Source organism: Calidris pugnax, unplaced genomic scaffold (genome assembly GCF_001431845.1).
Source record: "Calidris pugnax isolate Ruff unplaced genomic scaffold, ASM143184v1 scaffold39, whole genome shotgun sequence".
Lineage (NCBI taxonomy): Eukaryota > Metazoa > Chordata > Aves > Charadriiformes > Scolopacidae > Calidris > Calidris pugnax.
In genome coordinates, this window is record NW_015090828.1 from 4,907,290 (window position 1) to 4,925,526 (window position 18,237).

The 18,237-nt window shown below is 39.1% G+C and overlaps 1 protein-coding gene across 1 annotated transcript in view; it reads right to left on the reverse strand.

Annotated features, from left to right (window-relative positions):
• The window catches only part of FAM13C (family with sequence similarity 13 member C), a 126,949-nt gene that overhangs the window by 102,802 nt on the left and 5,910 nt on the right, over positions 1–18,237 (reverse strand). The window contains exon 5 of the mRNA XM_014940508.1: positions 14,027–14,162. Within this exon, the coding sequence (XP_014795994.1) occupies positions 14,027–14,162 (136 nt within the window). The remainder of the gene's footprint in view (positions 1–14,026; positions 14,163–18,237) is intronic.

Below are 18,237 nucleotides of genomic sequence, written 5' to 3' on the forward strand. Positions count from 1 at the left end.
TCAATTACAAGGTTTACTCTTTCCACTGTCCACTAAGCAACCTGGCTCAAATCTCTCTCCCTGACTTCTGCCAGCAGCTTGCATGATTTTTCTTCCCTGCTCCCAGAAACAGCAAGGCTTCCATCACAAACATCCTGTGTTACATCTGGTCCAATAAACAAGAGGGAGAGCACAAAGGCTGCAAAGTAGAAGCATCCCTACTTTTTGGCCACCTCTGGGTAGTGTACATAAGCTGGTGTGAGTCACTTTTCTCCCACAGGATGGGGAAGGGAAGGAAGGATGAAAAATAGGTACCCAAAAACAGGTTTTGGCAAAGCATGACAAGCAAAGTACAATGGTAAGTGCCTTTCTGCATTCCCTAACAAGAACTGCATGAGCTAATGTGGCCCCAGACATACCCTAAACATCCAGCCACCTATACAATAAAGGTGCCATGTACCTATAGAAAACCCTACCACCAACTATAGAAAGAGTCTAAAAACATTGTAAACTGCAGAAATCATAACAAATCATGGCTTGTGAAAAAAAGCTGTTGCAATACATTCTACAGTAGAGCAAAACAACCTGCTGTTGGCGCTTCTCAGACTTTTAACGAGTCTTTTCTCTTTACTAAGACTGCTAGCAACTGTTTGTAACCCGCGTCAAGCCTTCCACATGCTCACACTTTGGGCTGTCCGGTTGACAGGCAAGGTCTTTGTTCTGCACGCCCGGGGAGACACTGCAAGCAGGGCTTTCTGTAAATGAAGTGTTGTCGTCCATGCTCACACTTTGGGCTGTCCGGCAGGGCAGGGCAGGGCTTTCTGTAAATGAAGTGTTGTCGTTGTCTGGAAAACAGCTCAGGCAGACAGACACACATGGAGACAACTTGGAGACATAGCAACTATCTGGCCCTGGAAAACAGCTCAGGCAGACAGACAACTTGGAGACATAGCAACTATCTGGCTTCTCAAGAATGACAAGAAGCCAACAAACAATACTTATTTTATATTCAAATCCAAATGAATCCCAACCCAAAGTAAGTGTTTTCAGAATGTTTGAGGAAGGTCTCCATCACACACGGATTTTTAGAATACATGTTGACATTCCATAGGGCAATCCAGGAAATGTAATTTGAGCCAGAGCTGGCGGGGAAATCCAGCTCTCTTTAACATGCAAATTTACAGAGCAGCTAAAAAGGAAATCTGAGATGTTGTGGAAGAGATTTAAGTTCTGAGACAGGAAGCACACTGCACTATGGCAAGAAGTGTAAAATAGGTAGCTAATGAATAATAATATGAGGGGAAAAAAGAGAGAGAGTGAAAATGAGTGCTGCAAAACTGTCTACACTCCTTCAGATTAATCCTGACGATGTTGTCATAATTTCTTCCTTTCCTAATTGATCTTTTTTTGTTGGAAGAGCTAAAAAAGAACAAAAATTTCCACACAAATTCCCAGAGAGATACTAGCAGTAAGGCTGAGGCCAGAAAAGCTACCTTGGCTCACTTGACTTAATTACAAAGATTTTTATAGGGGACTATCAATACGTAATTCAAGCAAGGTAGCACATACAGAGAATGGCAAAAAGGAGAAAAAACTGTGAACCACATAAAAACATTAGCTCAAAAGGTCAGATTTTAAAGGATATCTGAAAAGTCAAAAAGTTGTAATGGGTATCTTTAAGCTGTCTTGTGATGTTCACTAACTAAAAGCATGACTACAGAAGAGCCAGAGAGGGACTCTTTACAAAGAAGAGTAGCGACAGGACAAGGGGCAATGGTTTTAAGCTGGTGGAGGGGAGATTTAGGTTAGATACTAGGAAGAAATTCTTTACAGTGAGGGTGGTGAGGCACTGGAACAGGTTGCCCAGGGAGGTCGTGGATGCCCCATCACTGGAGGTGTTCAAGGCCAGGCTGGATGGCTATTTGAGCAACCTGGTCTAGTGGGAGGTGTCCCTGCCCATGGCAGGGGGGTTGGAACTAGATGATCTTTAAGGTCCCTTCCAACCCAAACCATTCTATGATTCTATGATTCTATGACTTCACGTGCATGAAAATCTTAAAGTGACATGTTGGTGGAATTCTCACTTTGTCTTATTTCTTAGCATCAGTCTGACTTTTTCCATTCAACAGTTCTGGAGTGTCTCTTTTGCTTCTTAATGAGGATAGAAATACAGCTTTGGGCCAGCATTATTTCAAGTACGGAAACATCCCGACTTTGAGAACAGTGCACAGAGGTTGTCTATCCTGTTCCCCACCTCTTACCCACAAAGTACAAGCAAAGCAGAGCTGAGACAGAGGGCTTAACAGGAGATGGAAATACATACACTCCTTGCTCTCTTCCTTCTGTTGTGATACATTTTCTCTCCTCTTTTTGCACAAGAAGTGAACAGTGAGGATTGCTTTTTTTGTTATGAAGTTCTGAACTTAGATCCACTGAAGACAGAGGACAGTAATGTTAACCATTGGTTCACGATGATCATCCCCACTGAAAGCAGAGTGGTATCAGTAAGAACCGTGTATTTGCACTGATAGCATCAACCTGCTGAGAACCAAGTGGGAAAGCAAATCCTTGAGATTTGGTTGTACTAGTTGAATGACACACGTCCTCAGTCCCATTTTGATGAGAAATTCTATCAAGGATATAATAAATACTTCCCAGAAAAGTCTTATCAAACCTTGCATACAGCCATACTCGGTTTCTACTTTGAAGAATTGATACCTCCCACCTAAAAACAGGCCTGGCTGAAAAACTGCCTGTCTTTGGCCTACACTGATCAAGCAAAAATCATGTGGTTAAGAGCCCTAAGTCAGCAGAAGGTTACCAGATCTATTGAGATAGCAGGTATGCACTTCAATATCGGTCTTCACAGAGGTGAAGGAAAAGTCTCATAAAAACTTCAGCAGAGCTAAGATAGTTCATGAATAATTTGACTTCTGTAGGGAAAAAAAAAAAGTCCCTAAGACTAATGACTCTTGCAGCTACTATGATGGCATCAAAGACTGGAGAACATCAAGTATAGTGGCAGCAAACTGAGAGAATTCATCCCTGTGGTATCACTACACATTACAGAAGAGTTTAACGAGCTGGTAAAGGAAAATTTGAAATGGGATATTGAAACATAATATTAGAAAAATGCATACATCATATCAAACCATTAATTCAACTCATTCTGCAATGTGCTTCTGTCTGCCAGTGCTGTGGTTAATAGGGAGTGTATGAAACTCAGAATGCAATTAAGTCTTGGAGGAAGCACAGTTGGAAGCTGTGGCAGTTTCTATAGCAACCTGAAAGGCTCAAAACTAGTAACAGGAGATTAACTTAAAGGCAAGATAAGTGTGTAACTATAGCTCTCATTTACAATTTTCTCTGCTTCCAAATGGACAACATATTTTTGATTTAAACAATACAGAAATGCATTCTGATGTCCTACTTGTTATTAACTAGGGAAAAAATAACCTTTTAAAAACATCCTGTTACAAATTTTGACAATTTCAGAATCAGGGAATCATCCAAACTTCACTAATTAATTCAAACAAAATGGAAACCACTGAACTTGAATGCTGCCAGAAGATTAGAATTAAGGCTTCAAGATAGGGAACATGACAGTCATAATAAGAGTTTGCTGATGTCAACACACTGTATGCTTATGAACAAATACTTTTGACATATTTTTTGGATTATGCTTCAGATCAGGTATTAAGTCTTCAAAACGGTGAGGGCAAGATAAAGAAGAATTTTTGTAAGCACTACAGACCTTTTTTCTTTCCTTTTTTTTTCTAATATTCTCTTCAATAAGAAAGACAATATTGAAGAAACCTCATCCTACATTTTTCCTGGCATTTAAGAGCTTTTATTCAAAGGTTCAGCTGAGACTGCAGTCACCCTTTTAAACTCCTGCCCACCTTACACACAAATCAAAAATAGAGAGCACATCAAAGATATTTCCTGGCTCTAGTGCTGCCAGCTGCTCTAGACTTGTTTTACTTCATCATTTGAAAACAAAGGATACACACATAGGACATTCAGGATCATGTACCAAGGAAATAAACATATTCTTGCCCTATCTTCTTTCTTGTACCCTTTTGGACTGCAGACATGACAACACTACCATGGCTACTGAAAGCAGTTACATTACCTAACAGTTAGTCCAAACTAATTTACCCTACCCAGCCTGCTGAGTAATGTAGAGCTAGCACTGGCACATTTGCACAGCACTGGGTTGTCCTGTCCTGCACAGTATCTGTTAGCGTCAGATTAATGAAAGAAGCATGGCACTGCCCCAACTTCACTGCCAATTGATGAATTGACCAAGTGGATCATTAATTCACAGCATGTTCCAAGGATCACCATGGAATGTGTGCCTCAGACAACACAAACCTCCTGGGTTGAGCCAACCATGCCTTCAAACCCCCATGTGGTTTTACTTGCATGGTAAGCTTTTTTTGGTTGGAATTTGTTCACTTGCTGCCTATTTGAGGAAAAAAAAATGCAGATACCCTGTGAAGATTTCAAGAAGTCACTGTTACACAGTTCAAAATGCTTGTTCCAATTCACTGAAGGTATTCCAACCTGCCTACAATAATATCTAAGCACCACCTAGAGTAATAGAACTGGCATAGCATTATTTACAATGGAACACATTCTCTGCTACTGCTACGGTGGGAGGTTGCCTGTTGATGTGCAGAGCACAAGGAAATAATAAGCCAATATTTTTTCTCAAGACCTCCATCAGTACAATACCCAATTTATAGATAGGTGACTTCTTGCTTTAGTGTCATATTAAACAAAGAGCCAATAGCTTAACAGGTGTGAAGTGGGTTGGAGTAATGAAAATTTCCTCCAGCTGGTTTTAATTTAATGAGGAACAAGAAATAAAAATAAAGAATCTCTCTAATGCCAAGTGTTTGTTCTACTTTGTAACAGCAACAGTTTCAAAGAACTATGTAACACTTTTTCACCTTCAAGAAACAAAAGGTTGGTAGAGAGAGGAAGAAAGGAAAGTAAGGGAAGGGGATAAAGCTGAAGACCTTGTAGCAGTTTCCAGAATTAATAGTTTGTTCTGAGTGGAAGAGCTGCAACAGGGTGAGATGAGGACACCACTCTCAACTTCTTCATTGAAGTGACTTGTAAGTTGACACCAAAGAATTAATTTATTCTTCCATTTTCCACTGCTAATTTTTTTCTCCCTTCCAACCAATTGAAAAGCCATAATTGAAGACCATACAGGGACAGCAGCAGCCTTTCAACTCTGAAGTTAATTTTCATTAAAAAAAAAAAAAAAAAAAAAAGAAGTCCCATGCTATATAAAACTTTCAAAGAAGGGAACATTATGTATTGTAGAATCTATTAAGCAAGAAGAAGTTGAAGAGATCCATCATTCCCCTCAGTATTCTTAGAAGCTGACCTGTCCTTTAATTGATGTTACCATATCCCACTTTGAAGAGTTTCTTTGCCTCTCCTAGAGCGGCTGTGGCAGTGCCAAGCTTCTCAAGAGAGACAACCTAATAAGAATATAAAACATGCTACCATCCTCTTCTGCACATGAAGGTTTTTGTACTTTTTCTTTGATTTTGACTCAATATGAACTTCTCTCCATTGAAGAAATAAAGAAGTTTTCACTAGAGGAAAACACAGCAACATTTAGAAATATATATCTCGAGCATCAGCAAATGGTTGAAAAACAGAAATCGGAGCAAAAGGGTTGAAAAACAGAAATCAGAGCAAAAGGGTTGAAAAACAGAAATCAGAGCAAAACTTTGACAGAGTTGTTTGGTTTTTGTTGTTTTGTTCTGTTTGGTTTTTTGTTTTTTTTTTTAAATAATGGTTTAAGAGATCCCCAAGCACACTTTTCAGGAACAGCATATCTGTGAATTTCAAGCATACAACAGAATTCATCTCTTCCTTGTTTTCCTATAGACTTTAGAAACAAACAGACTTCCTAAAGACTGACAGTTACATGGATCTGGATTTGCTATAGACATTAGAAACAGGTAGACTTTATAAGGAATGACATTTACATGGATCTGGATCTACATTTCATCTACTTATGCGCTCTCTGGTCAGAAAGCACAATGACTTTGTTACCATGTGAATGCAGGGGACAAGGAACACGGAAGAGAAGTCAACATTGTTTGCTGCTGCTAATAACTAACTCCTGCTCCAGGCACATAGAGAAGGAGATCTTGTTTTAGCTGACAAGTTTGCTTGTGACTACAAAGTTGCTAGAAGCATCTTTGTTCTACAACTTGCAAGAAAAAAAGACTATTTTCTTTGTAACACACAGATTACTAAGGGCAGGTGAAAAGAAAGGCATGCACTGATTATCTAGAATACAGCATCTTGCTAGTCTGCCAACAACAGTTTTCACAAGTTGCTTAAGATCATAACATGAACCATCCGTAATTGTTGCGAAAGGCAATTAAATAGATACAGCTCTTTACTGTTGCACAGCCCATTTAATATTAATTTTGAATACAGCTTATCTTCCTCTCCTCCTGTACCCCACCCCAAAGAGCATTTTGGTTAAGCATGGAAAGCATTATGGAATATAAATTATTAGCCAAATAGCTAGAAATTTGGTTATACTAAACATTAAGGACATGAACGAAGGAGTTGTAAGAAAAATAAAGCAGTAGATCAGATATTTAATCAAGGAAATACTCTCTTCATCCATCATTCCTTGCAATTAAGCAGTAAACCGCTTGCTATACTTTCCTAGTAAAAATATGCAAAAGACAAACATTTTTTTAGAAGTACTGCATGGTTTTGAGCGTGTATGTCATCTCTTGCTCTCCTCTACTTATCTTGTGTAGCTTTACCATTCCCATGCCTGCAGGGTTTAGAGAGGGCTCAGCCTTTCCCTGATGCAGCACCCAGGCCCTCTCCTGCCTAAGCCAGGCAGCGATCCCAGCAGCCCTCTTCTTGGGCAAACCTCTGTATTTTTCAGCCACCCCACAGGTAAGATGGAGGGGAGGTCGGTTTTAACCTGTGGATTTGGCTCCCCTCTCTGCCCAGCTCTCCATGCACAGATCCTGGCATGAGGGGTCTCCCAAAGTAATCGAAAGCTGAGCTCCTACAGCTGCTTTCTCATGCAGCCAAGTGACACCAGCAACTCCCAGGCAAACCTCCAGTTGCATACTGGAAGCGATGCTAGCTCAAACAGCAGCAGCCCCTCAAGTATTTCCCTGTCCTCTTAACAGCTTACAGAAGAATTCAGTCCTGATCAGCGTCTTTTAACATGATCATCTCCAGGCACAGCTGACTACCTCAAACTTGGCAGAATAGCCAGAGGCACACATTATTATTTCTTTACTGGCCAGAATCCTTGTATGCTCATCTGCAGTCCTCTGGGAATATGGCAACATCTAATTAAAGCAGACGGTCAGTGAAAATTGAAAGGTCAGAATTAAGGTTGTTGACAGAACCTCAACTTCACGCGTCCATCTAGATTACCAGCCACACAAGACAACCCATGCGTGCAAAACCCAACTGCAGTAATGTTTTTTTAAATTAAAAAGTCTTTGAACTGACTAGAAACGCACTAGGGAAAAAGTACATATGGAGGTGTTGTGTTTATTTTCTCTTATTAAGACTTTCTGAAGTGTACTGGTTTTTCCATAATACTCTTACAGACTTTTTCCATTTGTTTTTCCACAAATCTTTTTTTTTTTGCTTTGTTTTGAGGAAAAATAAGTAGTTCTATCAGTAAATCAGGATAACTTGGACCAAACTTTTCTAATCATGAACCCTAGGGAACAGGTGCAGCACGTGACTTTGCCATATATTTCCTTTTGTTTATTAAGTTTTTGGCTCAAGTGCATTTGTATTTTTATTACAGGCATATTTTACCCCTTCCATTTTTCATAGCAAAATATATAGGTAACCAGTATTTAGTTTCATAGTTCTAGAAACTATTTAGCAGAAAGTTTGACTCATTAACATCTATTTCCCTTTTTACTTGAAGCAAAGAAATAAAATACTGCAAAGTCTGCTCTATAGCAAAACCCCAAATAAACTGGGAGTGAAACTGCATTACGCTATAACATCCTAATATGCTTTCAAGATTCAGGCAAGCCTTTCTGCATGCAACTATGATAAGTGCTAGCCCTATTCTTCCCTCAATTCATGTTGTTTAAGTACTTCAGCATGTTTGCATCTTTGCTAGAATAGGTGAAATAAACTAATTAAAGAGGAACAAAGCAGTCTAGGAATTGCTGAGGGGGGAGGCAGCTTGAAGAGAATCTGTACATTCAGAATATGTTTATTAAATTCACTGTTGCACAGCTCTGCAACTCACTACAATTAACTACAGTTAAATGAAAAATGGCATTTTCTTATTTCGATTTTTTTTTTCTGACAGTGGAAATCTTTTTCAGGTTTGTATTGTACTCCACATTTTTTGCCTGCTTTTCTGATTAAAATGAAAACAGTTCCAATTCCCATCCCTAACACTGCATGAAATGAAAAGCCAGTCAGGGTTTAAAATAATGTCTTTGTTCCTCTACTATTACAGCCAATGACAAGTAAAAAGCCTGAAATATTTTGATGCTTACACATCACAAGTCTTTCAGCAAAAACACTTTTAATTTCCCAAGGGATGACTTTCCTATCAAAGTCTTCACTTCTAACATTGTTTTTTCAAAAAGCTCTGATCATCAGCAAACAAATCAAGTTGCTCATGTACACCAAAGAAAAATAAACCAAAAGTAGTTAGAGATCTTATTGGTAGTCCTGCTGAGGTAAGGAAGGTGACATGAGTATAAAATAAAAAGGCTTGCATCTCATAGTGGTTTGGAGGTGAACTCATACCCTTCCTTCATGCCTCTCCGATACCAGCAATTATCTGAGGAAGGAACAGGCTGATGTTCTGATACGTTACAAAAATAGAAATGTAATACCTAATTTTAAAATAGGTACTCAGAACCTATTAAAGGGTTATGTTCAAAGCAAGTAACGGCTTTGAAGTGAGAGAGAACAATGCTGACACCAAGTGGAAGAAAACGCTGCTGGCTCCATCCTCTATTGCAACCTTGAGGTGCTTGAAAATCTCAGAGCCACCAGTCTTAAGTTTAGGTGTTTTAAATACCAGAAGACGACCACACAGATCCTCTGAAAGCAGAAATCTGTGTTACCCTAATTGCACACTACCTGATTAATTATAATCCTTTTCTTTGTAGTGTAGCTGATCAAAAACAGCTAAGCAAAACAACCAGCTGCCCCTCTGAACTTATCAGGTATTACTCTCTTTCACAAATTGCAGATAAAACTCCTTAATATGTAATCTACATAGGTTCAGTGAGCCTGACTACAGTAGGAACTTTTGAGATGCTCTGTTCACAGCAAAACTGAAAATGGGCATCCACAGACTAAGAAGTAACAAAGACAAGTCTCCACTGAGTTGGTTTCTGCACAGCATACTGCCTTTGAAACAGATTTTCCAAGCCAGGAAGGGCCTGTATCAGTGACCAGTTTTAGAAATATCTTTCCCTCTCATACAATTTATATCATGATTGAATGACAGACAGTGGGCAATGTAATCTGCTAGTGTGATACCTTGAGCTCTGTTCTTGTATTATCAATTACATTAAAGAATCTCAGGATTTCAGTTTGACCATCTTCCCTCTTCTGACAGTAAAGCACAGCTGACCATGTGCAGGTTTTCCCAGAAAAAAAATTTAAATTACAAAAATCTACATACTGGAGGGGGTCGTGGGGAAATGGGAGGGAAGGGAGAAGAGTGGACAGTGGTAAAATCCAGGGGTTAAAGTGTGACAGCAGTGTCCCAGAGCACTTGTACAGCAAGTCAAGAGAAACCCTCAGTTTTGCTGGAGCAAACATTAACTCAGTGACATTCCCTGCACACCCCACGGTTCACTAAAAGCAGAGACCAGGCGTGCTTGTCGTTTCCAAGTTACAGATCTCCAGTACAAAGGACAGTCTGCTGCAGATCACAGACACGGCACAGAAATAGCACCTCACGCTCTCTGTGCCCTGTTCCTTCCACTGACAGGCAGAAAGGCTCCAGCACTGAAGACCGAGAAGGAGTAATGAGTACTCCAGCCACATCCAATTTGGTTAAGTCACACTTGCCTAGGCTACAGAAGGTTTTATCAAATCCTTATGCCTACGGTCAGTAAAATATTCTGCACTGTTTATCCAGAAGAAAAAAAAATAAATTAACTATACAGCCTTACAATCTATTGGCCACAATTTTTGTAGAGACCCAGGTCCTGCTTGTTCCTCAATGTATGGCATTTTTTATCCAGTCTTCTGGTTTGGGCAGTACTCAAATACACAATGAAAACTTAATGTTTAATGAGTCCGTGCTTTTGCAAAATTTACAAGTGTTAGGGAAAATATTTCTTCAGAGGAATGGGAAATACTATGAAGAAATCTTTCTATAATGTAACAGCAAACCCTACAGAAACACTGACAAATTTCTGGGCAGTTCACATGATACACACAGGATTTATTATGTTTACATTTAAACCCAAGTAAAAGTAATCTTTCTAAGCAAAGAACTCAAATGAAACAAAATAATCAAGACCTCTACCAGTTTAAGTTTAGGAAAAATTGTTTAAAACCACAAAAAGGAATTGGAATTATGTGCCCCTGCCCATGAAAGATTATTTTGACAAGACAATTTAGTCTAACCTGGAAATTTCAGTATACGAGACCATGAGATAATGTCTGTTTGTTTGTTCATTCTGAATGGTTTCAATTAATTCCACAAGCATTGTCATGGGATTAGCAAAGAGCAACATCAGTTAAATTATTACTGTCCTCCAGATTGAGGACAGTCCATTCGGGAAACAGCAATTTATTTTTTGTGGCAACTTCAGATGAGAGTGAAGTACACTTTTTTCACAAAACAGAGTTAATGCCGAAACATCCATCTCCTCTTTGAAAAAGACTAAAAATCTGAGATTGGTGAACTCTCCATACCACAAAAGCCTTCCCAGCAAAACCATAATTTGAGTAGATAAAGTATCCATGAAATATTCAGTTGCATTGTTCTGACCAACTCCAAACCACACTGCAGTTTCAGAAATTCAGTCTGAGGTGTCTGCGGTCAACCTGCAAGTCCAGGAGAGCATCCAGCTCCACCTCCCCAGCCCTCTGGATCTCTGCAATCCCTTTAGAGTGGGGCTCCACAACTGTAGGGACTAGCTACATAGGATCCAATCAATAGGCAGTCCCTGCAGCCTTATAGTGAAGCATACATAAAAGGACAAGGGAAGAAAAGAAAACAGGGTGTAGGCTTTTCTTCTAATTAATCCCTTGCTTTGATGGAGAGACATGCAGTGGCTTGCATGCACCCACAAAGTCAGGCTTCTATTTGTTTGCAAGACAAAGGTAGGGTGCAAAATTCAGGATGGATTTAGCTATGACTTCTGTACAAAAAGGAGATACAAAAAACCACTTTTGGATTAGATGCAAAAAAAATATATTCCATAGTCAACTTCTGTTAGAACAAAAGATTTACAAGTGATGAGGGCAGACAGCATGACAAATTGCTGTTAGCAAGGTTTGGTCCATAATTTAATTACAATATAAAAGTTAAGCTAAACTTGTACACCTCCAGCACAGCTAGTGATACATTTCAGGTTAAACACAGTTACCTAGAGAAGCCTCAGGTCACAACAAACATCAAAGTGTTGTCTAAACTCTTTTTAAAGAAGGGTTTAAGCCAAACAGGAAAATCAATTTAGTACCAGTGCACTTTGTGAGCTAGGACAGAAGGTTTGAGGACAACTTTAAGAAACTCTGGCAGGATTTTACAGCATTCCAACTCTATTCCAAGAAAATAAATAAACGTAAAACATACAGTGGCCAGGAAAAAGGACAAACTAAAATACACAGTAGCTTAGATATATCTTTTAACCCACTCTCTTTAGATGGAATAAGTGGCTGTGAGTAGTCTACAATCCAGCCATGTTAATAGTTCCAAACTATTAGACTGAGACCTTTCAAAAACTTGCAAATTTTTCTTCCAGTCTGTCAGCCTGAATCAGCCTGCAGAGGTAGAGTACGTGGGATGACTCTGGCACTTCAAAATACTAAGAGCTCTGCTCAGAAACAATTGGTCTTGTCCATCTCAGGCTAACAAAGATGCAACTGAAGTCTAAGCTTATATCAGTTGTATGGCATGTCTACCAGATTGGTATGGATTTAACTTGTTAATTAGGGTAGCATACAATGTTGAAATGGGAAAAAAAAAGGCACCTCAACAATAAAAAAATCACAGGAATTAAGTAGTCCAAATGCAAGTATCTGTGAAACTTCTTTAAGTTATTTCATGAGAAACAGCCAATAAAAGCAAGTTTCGTTTCCAGGAAGAAACAAGGGATCTGAGCCAGGTATGCCATTTCACTTTTTTGCTTGCTTTGCTGGAACTAGAACAGGCACTTCTAATGTGTTTAGTTTGTAAACCTAACTTTGATGTTTCCAGTTTAGTGGACTTTGAGCAATTGTTATATTATGAAAGATGAAGGGTACCTATCCAATGTGCTGGGTTTCCTGCCAGAAATTACGAAAACAAGATCAGCCACAGAATACCGAATTCCCTTCTCACCCACGGATGAGAATTCTTTCATAAGCTTACCTCAGAGCAGGAGAGTGCCTCATGGCTATGCCTTGTCTGAGGTTTTATTAAAGAACTTGAAAGGATCTTTTCAGCAGAATTCTTTCCCACATCACCACAATCCCAGACAGTCTGTGACATTTTGCAGAATTACAGGGAGGGAAGTTGCTTCTAAAACCAAAGCACTGCAGTAGAAAGCCAGGTTTCCTGACTTCTCTAATACCATTCCAATTTCCTTTAGTGGCTGATGCTTCTTCTGGTTTTGTAAGCAAAAGCAGATATAATGGAACAAGTAATATTTTCTTCTTGCATACTCATTTAAGTACATGTTGCAGGAACTCTCAAAGATGGTATTGACATGGGACACCTCCCGAGAATAAGGGCTGCTGGAGGTGTGGGCTCCAACACTGTCTTTGTGCAAAACAACCCTAGTTTTAGACTTTGGGCTGTGTCCTGTGACATAGCAGAAATATTTCAGAAACATCCTTGTATCAGTGTATTTTGTGCTCTGTACCTATGGCTGCACAGGATTTATTTTAAAAGAGAGGTTTCAAGGAGCATTAGAGTCTCAATATTCATTTCGGGATACATCATATGCTCTAAATGCTGAATTTGACTTCATATAAGAAGTTTGCTGTTTTTCCATAACAGAGATGCTTGGAGAAAGAAGCCAGGTAATTAAGGAGTCACAAACATGAGCAGCATGATCTACAATCACATACAATGCAAATCTCTTAAAATCCTTCACCTGATTTGGCACACTGCTATCCATTCAGTCATGAACCGCAAGGATGTGTGGTAACTGCATGGTGCAGTACTAAATTGTGGGTTTTGCTACAACATTTTCTTCATGTCTTGTTCTAAAAATCAATTTCAAGTTAAGCAGCAATGACACATCACACAACAAACTGAAAACAAGACTTATGTTGACCCTGCCCCTAAATCAGAATTTGTCTATCAGAATTCCTCCAGCAGGAGGTTTTTGACAAAAAAGGCAAAAAAGGAATCGAAGTACAAACAATGTTTTAGAAAAGAATATACCCAAGGAGAGGCTGAAATATATACAGTGAGTTCTGGAAAGGTGAGAGGGGTTCCACCCTGCCGGTTTTGCTTTCCTGCGTCATCACTGTACAGCCAAACACACACACAAAATCAGAAGTGCTTCACTAGAGAAAATCCCTTGGCTTTGATCTAACAAAGCTCAGCATTAAGATATTTAAAGAGGAGCAACTTGGGAATTTATTCTTGACCTTTAACTTTTGCATATTTTTTTTTCAAAATCAGAATTTTATAAACACTCATGTTTCCCCTCTAGTTTAGGTATATGATGGATATTTACATTGCTGACAAGAAGCTATAGTCATCAATTACATTATGTATAAACAAATACATTTCCATTTGTAGGTTTGAACCTAATGAAGCACTTCTCATTACTTGTTGAGCCAATTAACTTAACTTTCTTACCTGAAGGCCATCTGCTTGTCTCTGTGAGAAACAAGGGTTCAGGTCAACAAAAAGCACCTCGTGATGTTGAAGCAAATACAGCAGGAGGCCGTTGTAAAGCCTTTGTTCTTCACAAGCCAAAGGTCTGACAGGGATTCTAAGGGAAAAAATGATGGATTAAGTTTTGGAGCTCTCAGATCAGGAGCTAATAAATAGTCACACAGGGAGCACCCTACTACCCAAGATTAATTCAGCAAAGCAGCCAGCTAGAAGACTGGATAAAACAAAGTCCCAGCCTCATTTCCCACAAGCAATTGTTCAGGGAGGGACAGACTTAATTTGGTGGGTTCACAACACTGAGAGACACAGTGATGGAACCCCAGTTTGCTGCAGCAATTCACAACACAATGAATCCTTGAGGCAGCACAAGAAAATAGCTAGAACCTGACAGTAACTCAGCCATGAAGTTCATAAAAATCAAGGATGCAGAGGACAAAAAAAGGCCTAGAAATCTGCCATCAGTCTCTGGCACTGAGGCTGGAAGAAAGGTGGGTTTTTGTTCTAGCTTAGTTTATGAGGTGAACTTTGATAGCTAGAATGTCTTATTACCATAACTGCCTAGAAAAAAAAACATAGGTAAGAAGATGTTTCAGTGTAATAATTTATGAATTCACAGATATCAGGCACATGCAGTGGAACTTTCAGATGCTCCTGTTAACAGGCTTTGGTGTGGGTTTTTATTTTTTCTTTTTTTTTTCTCTTTCTTTAAAAAAATAGTAGTTGAACTTGTACTATTCACACAAAGAGACTAAGTTGAAATAATTTCATTGAAGTCAGGGGATTCTTCATACGGGATTTTAATCTCATTCCCTGAAGGAACTGTGTATTTCCCCACCTCACCCCCAGTCCCATGAACTGTTTGGGAGCTTGGAGGACATTTACATAAATGCTGTCACCTTTATCCAGCTTCTCCAGCTATGCTGCACCAACTCAGTTCCACCCAGCACAATATTTAAACAAGCAATTCATAAACTCTGGAGACTAGTGTGAAGACATATACCTACCAGTCTTCTGCTTGCCAAATCAGCACATTCATTATTAATTTGTGATTTTAAAGTACAAATATATGCTTTGGCCCAGTCCAATTGCTTTCATTCACGTTCTCCTTTTGTAAACTTACTGTTGTTTCTGTAAGAACTTGAATTTGGGCTCCCTTTGAAAGATGATGGTTTAAGCACAGTTATAGCCAGGTACAACGTAGACAGATGTACAAGATAACCTACTGCATCATCACATCTTTCTTCAGGGCTGGCTAACGTTCCTCCTTCTTAGATTCCTCCTATTCTCAGAACAGACTCAATTTCTCCACAAAAAGCAAGCCCGCATGTAAAACCTGGTTGACTGAGCAACAGTCTTGCCTGCATACAAGGGTCCTAAAAAATAATTCATCGCTTAACCAAACGTTAACACCCTCTACTCACAGGCCATACAAGCAATCTTTTTAGTCACTTGCCTTCTTTTTCAGCTTCTTTCTTTGACCTAGACATATGTTCCCGAGTCCATTCTGTCAGCTGTTAACTCCTTACTAGCAAGGAGCACTCCACAAGTTGTTCACGAAGAATGAAGATAAAGAGCTCTCACCCTATTTATTGGGTCCTACTTCCCCTTACTAGCAGCCTATGCTTTGGGTGCTCAGTTCTGAATTCATTTTAAAATAAATCTAATCTATACTCTGGGATGCGACCCTACAGCTGACTCCAAATATCAATGTCTGCTCGTTCACAGATATTCACGGGTGGCAACAGATGGGTATTCCAAATATAGAAAATACATTTCTAGTTTCCTCTGCAGCCACCTTCCACAGTGACTTCCAATTAATTTTGTAAAACAAACACTTCCTGCCTCTTCAGACACTTCTGCTGCTAGCAGAAACTGTATTATCAGGCTGACAATAGGGAAACCATGTTCACACACTGCTGAATCAGGAACATATTCCTAGGAAGAGCACAGCTACTGGAGTATATTCTGCACTTCACATAAAACACCTTTAATCAGCCGTAGTATAAATCAAACACAGGAGAACACTCACTACAAATAAGAAACAAATCAAACTTGATCATCAGGAATCAGCTACTGGTTTTCTTGAGCCTAAACCTTTCAAAGTTGCTTTGCCACAAAGTGCAAGCTAGAAAATCCATACAGTCCCTTGCCTTGGTTTTTTTCAGGAGATCTGCCAAGGTTCCCTGCTGGCAGAAGCTTGTGTTTGAGGCTTGCTGCAAATTTACAGAAAGAATGACTCAAAGTGAGTAGAAGCAAACAGCTGGTTGGTTAGTATCCTTGTACATTTGTGCAAGAAGTACTTACTGAGGTTAGTAGCAGAAATCTCTTTACCAAGATGAGGCATAATGAAGTACCCACAGAAATTTAAGTAACATCAGTTGAATCTCTGACAGAAGCAAAGCAGTGAATTCTTGTTGGCATTTAGAGAGACATGAAACACCTCACAAGAAGAATAAGAATGAATGGCAACAGAAATAAATAGTTCAGAGGATGAGCAGAAAGAAATAAACAGTAGAAATTGACAGAAGAGTGGAGCTTAGCAAAGAAAGTGTAGGGAGTAGTAGCCATCCCAATGTTTGATCTACAAGTTATGCTTTTGGTTCCTCTTACCTAGAAGGAGGTGAGGACATGAATACTGCATCATGCAGATATTAAGATTGAAGCCTCAAAAGATAAGAAACAGATGGCAGGGTCAAAAATCTAAAAGAAAAGCAATCTGAAAGGTGTAAGTGGAGCAATTTAACAGCATGAAGATGGGCTAACTGAGCCTCACAGGTGAAAAATAGCATGGAGGAGGGAGGTCAGTATAAGAAATCACAAGGAGTTGGTTTGCAAAGGAAACTAGAAGTAAAATTAAACATTTCACTCAGTTATGCTTTTCTGAAATATACCTTCTTTTCTTACCCCCACTTTGGTCCCACTAATCTGAACAGGGACAGGAAGCATATATACTAATAATATAACAGAATAATTCCAATATGAAGATTTTAGTTAAATATTAAGTACAAGTAGTATCAAAGTATAGGACTGCAACAGATCAAAAATAGAGAAAAAACAGCTTATCATTCAGTTTTCACACAAACAGTGATATTAGTTTCCTAGCATTTAAAATTCATGATAACAGGTGTTCTCTGTGATCCCATAACTAGACTTCCAATATAATACCTCTGCTAAGGCTTATATTTTTTTGTGTTGCAATTACCATAGATACTAATTGTGAAGTACATGCAGTTTTGCCTTGCAAGGTATAATGAGCAGCAAGTTTTATATTCCAATTGTGTGTCCCCAAGGCCCGTATGCGTTCTGTGTTCCAACTACTGAATATTCCAACTCAGTCATTTCAATGGAATTATAAGCATGACAAGCCTCCACAAATAAAAGCATCAACAGATTGAGGCAGGTGATAATCATAGACAAAATTTACACTTGAATATAAATAGATCAAAAATGTAAAGTAAAAAGGCTTATAAACAGCCTAGTTTATTTGTTTAATGTCAAAGAAGGGAAAAGTAATTGCACAAAAATGCAGATTACCAGAATAGATGCAGAACAGTTTTAGCACCTGCAATGAATTAGTGCCCTAAGTGGAGCTGATATTACATCCAGGTTATTTCCAACAATTGCATGGGGTATGCATTTCTACAGATTAGATCTAGAGGTGTTTTTTTCATAACCTTCTCGTTCTGACTGAACAACTATAGCAAGTACTACCCAATGTGTCTCACTTTCCAGTGAATCTATACTCTGGCTGCCAAATGTTTCATAATGCAATAGCTAATTGCACTAATTCTTGCTCTGAAAGAGATAAAGGATATTTATGACTTTATTCCCTGTGTCGGCAGATACGGTTTGCAGCACTAGACTACCTTGAATTTTGCTGCTGTACAGGACAATACAAATGGTTTATTGTGAATCATTTGAGGCCTCAGGTCACGCTGTACCACAGGAAGCAGTACAGCAATGTCACCGAGAGAAAGTCTCAGTTGCAAGGCTCTCCTCTCCACCCAACTACCAAAAACGTGATTTTTCATAATCCTAGGAGGCAACTCTCCAAGGACAGCACTAGTTACACTCTTTACAAAAAATGAGTTCCAGACTTACTGTTTTCTCTCCTAGAGCTGGTGAGATCAGAATGACTGTAAGAAGCTGAAGTTAATGCTCACAGGGCAGAT